At 42.3% G+C, this 3904-nt stretch overlaps 1 protein-coding gene across 1 annotated transcript; it reads right to left on the bottom strand.

The window, feature by feature from the left end:
* Positions 1 to 772: 772 nt before the first annotated feature.
* Positions 773 to 3550, bottom strand: LOC104943149 (formin-2-like; the record flags this gene model as incomplete). Its single annotated transcript, XM_010768475.1, has 6 exons — positions 3177 to 3550; positions 2234 to 2378; positions 1849 to 1936; positions 1421 to 1482; positions 1054 to 1145; positions 773 to 902 (listed from the first exon to the last, which is right to left on the bottom strand). Coding segments are annotated over exons 1-6 (792 nt in total), but the record flags the coding sequence as incomplete, so codon positions are not given.
* Positions 3551 to 3904: the final 354 nt, after the last annotated feature.

Raw genomic sequence — 3904 nt, 5'->3', positions numbered from 1 at the left:
GATGTGGATGAATGATGTGAGATATAATCTAGTGTTAAATCAGATTTTAGTTCCACCTGGAGTAAATTCACAAGCTACCCTGCAGTATACAAAGTCATTCAAACTAGCTGCACCTTTACCAGCTTTGAGAACACTTTAATGATCAATCATTATAAAACATATCATATATATTATTCTGAAATGGACCAATCTGCACAATGATTACTTTTACTGTCGCTACTTTCACTATATTTTGATGATAATACTTTTCTACTTTTACTTGAGTAACATTTTCAATGCAGGACATTTACTGTAACCGAGTATGCCTACACTCTGGTACTTCTACTTTTACTTAAGTACAAGATCTGAGTACTTCTCTCACCTCTGGCTAATGGATTAACTTTGTGATTGTTTATAAATAGTTACAGCAGGTCAATTTTCTTTAAACCAAATGTCTTTTGTCTGAACACTGAAAACAAGAATACATTTAATTTGATTTAATTAAAACAACATGTTAATCAGGGAGGCGTTAGTAGGTTTATTTCAAAATGTCAGACTGATCCAGGTAACGTTTAGGAAATTAAAATCACAGTTAAAATAATTCTGTTTCTGACATGAACTCAGTCACATACATATGATAACGGCCTACCAAGCTAGTTAGGAGTTGATTCTCCCAATGACAACTGATAATGGCCATTTATTGGCTGAAAACAAGTGTGTAGTTCCAGTTGCTCCCAGGCTTTATGCAGACATTGAGATACTATATTTCATTACTTTGGAGAGATTGACTCACCAGGCATACTCTCTGCAGAGTGTCCAGTTTCTTCGTTATGGACGACATACACTCGTGGAAGCTAGACTGGAAGATGATGCAGAAGACTCTGGAGGAAAAGTTTGGGATCAGAGAGAGCTGGTGGAGGAACCTGCAACACACGAGGAAACACCGATCACACTCATGTCTTCTTCACCATCTCTCTACTCTTTATTCCCTCCTGTTGTTTGATACTGTTTACAGAATGATACACAGCCTGGCACTACATCTGATCATTCTGTAGAAGTAGTAGAAAAACTCACTGCTCAGGTTTGTCCAGGGGTTTGGCGTTCTCCTTGTCTTTTGACGACTTGATGTGCTTTTCTATCTTGTCCAGCTCATCCTGTTGTGCCCTCTGAGGGAGAGACACAAGACACCATGTCATACCACCCAACAGAACAGATGAGCTTCAGAGTCTGACAATTCAAAGTCCCTCCCATTTGACTGATTTATGCCCTACAGGTTTGATTACATAAGTGCTAAAGGACTGTATTAGCATAAAGAACCTCTGAACAATGTATAACCAGGACTCCAATGCTCAGATTTCCCAGCGCAGACCAGGAGTCACAACTGGACCCCGGAGTGATTCAGATTCTATTACAGACAAGTGAGATAAAGTGTGTGACTCACATTTTCATACAACGCCTGCAGGGTCTCCAGGTCAACTACGGTGTTGTCCAAGTTCAGGATGGCTTTAGGACAGGAAGAAAGACACACAACAATAATATAATACTTTATACCAGCAAAGGCTCAAAATGATAAACTGGCTCCAAGCACAGAGCAACACATATAAACATGTGTTTTGGAGTATACTTCATACCCAAACCTAAATGAATATTTTCCCCAAAAATATTTATACAGATATGGTAGGAATATTTTAGCGAGGTTTTCCTTGAGAACATAAATTCTCTCAATTAGGTAAACTAGTCTCTGACAGCGGAGTTTGTGGCTAAATGACTAGGCGATCCTTTCCTCAGTGTGGCATACACCTGTTTTATAATATTCCATGTGGAATTAGAATTATTGATATCAAGCGTTCTCAAGTGTTATGAACTCACCATGCTGGATATCTTTCATATCAAGATGCAGGGAGGACATGAGGATCCCTACTGCCTGGGAACGCTTATTGTTCAGGAGCTTCATAACCTGAAAAATATGAATAATATTCACAATTAATGACAACAAAAGACTGAAAGGTAGGCTTAGTGGGAGGGACCATACATTTGCACCGCAAAGTATGTATGTATGTATGTTTTTGTATGTGCTTTCCTAAATTATAAACATCTTTCAAATATCATCAAACTTTTTTTTACAGAATAAAAGTAAGATTCAATGTGACATTAATAAAATAGATAATAAGCCATATATCACTTTTTCATTTTAAGAAATACAATACAAATCTGAACTACATGCCCAGTGTGTAACCCAGGTGAGCACACACACCTGTTTGGCCTTGGACTTGGTGATGGTGTCAGAGAGCGGCTGCTTCTTCTCCTTCACGGCTGTTTTGGAGAACAAATCTACAAACTCCTCAAAGTCCATTTCAGGCTCATCGATTGTGTCCCACACCAACGAAGAAGAAACCTCCCTGAGAAACACAGAAGACCACTTACATATTGTCATTTTTTTAACAGTAAATATTAACACATAGTTTAACTGGCCTTAAAAAGGTGTTGCAGTTTTGCATCGATTGAAATTATTAAATGTGTAGGTTTACTAAGATAATAAGAATCATGATGTATCAAAAGATGTTTATAATTTAGGAAAGCACATACATATATAAAAACATACATACATACTTTGCAGTGCAAATGTATGGTCCCTCAAAGCTAATTTCAAGCTACAGTATAAAACTGCCTACTATAGAGTAGGCAGTTTTATAGTGTAGCTTGAAATTAGCTTTGTACATGGAATGTATTACAACGTTAACTTTTAAGTGGCTAAAGACTGTACTGAACTCTAATTAATAATTTCACTTAAAATATATGTTTTTGAATAAGATCCCTCCGCTTCGCGTTGGGCTCCTGATCAGCCGGGTGTTCTTTTACCCATAATGACTGCCTCGCTGCACATTATCCCTTACTTACTATACCAACATCACTCTATAATTATACCCATATTACACACAAACACACTTCTATTACACCCATGTTACACTGCGATGACACCCATATTTTACCCATGTTCAATTATTATTTCATCTATAACACTATTATGAGTCTCACATTACACTCATATTTCAACTGTATTACACTTTCAGTACTCCCATTCTATATTTTGACTGTATCCCACAGGGTACAGAAACCTTTTAAGGGTTAAATAGATTTGGGCTTGAATGGTCAGTAAACTAAACAATCTGCAGCATCATCTTCTAAACCACCCTTACTTTTTGGTGGTGAGCTGGATCCTGGTCCAGTAGAGGGGCTTCATGGGTCTGGGGGGCTCCACCAGAGCCTTCCTTGGGGGCTTCTCCTGCGCCAGGCCCAGAGCATACAGCCCCATGGGCAGAGGAGGAGGCAGCGAGCCCAGAGCCCCGGGGGGAGGGGGTGGAGCGCACATGCCTCCCGGTGGAGGAGGGGGGGGAGGAGGCCCGCACCCTGGAGGTGGAGGTGGAGGAGGTGGGGCTCCCATTCCTGGTAATGGAGGAGGAGGTAGAGCCATGCCACCAGGGAGAGGAGGAGGGGGTGGGGGTGGAGCAATACCACCAGGAAGTGGAGGTGGAGGACATGCTGAACCAAAAGGTAATGGAGGTGGAGGAGGAGGAGGAGGAGGAGGAGGAGGAGGAGGAGGAGGAGGAGGAGGAGAGGAGAGGTGGCATTAAGCCTCCTGGTAATGGTGGAGGGGGAGGTGGTGGAGGAGGCGGTGCCATAATCTGTCCTGGTGGAGGTGGAGGTACTGCTCCTCCTGGTAGTGGAGGTGAAGGGGGGGGCTGCAGCTGACAGGAACACTGAAAGCCTTCCTGCCTGGGTGGAGGCTGCGGGGGAGGGTCCGCTCCACCCGGCTCGCTGCAAGGCACTTTGAACTTAAAGCTGTCCTCCATGGGGGAGGTCTGCACCGACTTGGCCTCCAGCCCCCCCGCAGCTACAATGGTTTCAGTCTGCAGGTGAGCGTCAC

The sequence above is a fragment of the Notothenia coriiceps genome, unplaced genomic scaffold (assembly GCF_000735185.1).
Source record: "Notothenia coriiceps isolate Sejong01 unplaced genomic scaffold, NC01 NC01_scaffold00005773, whole genome shotgun sequence".
Classification (NCBI taxonomy): Eukaryota; Metazoa; Chordata; class Actinopteri; order Perciformes; family Nototheniidae; genus Notothenia; species Notothenia coriiceps.
This window is presented reverse-complemented; position numbering and strand designations above follow the sequence as displayed.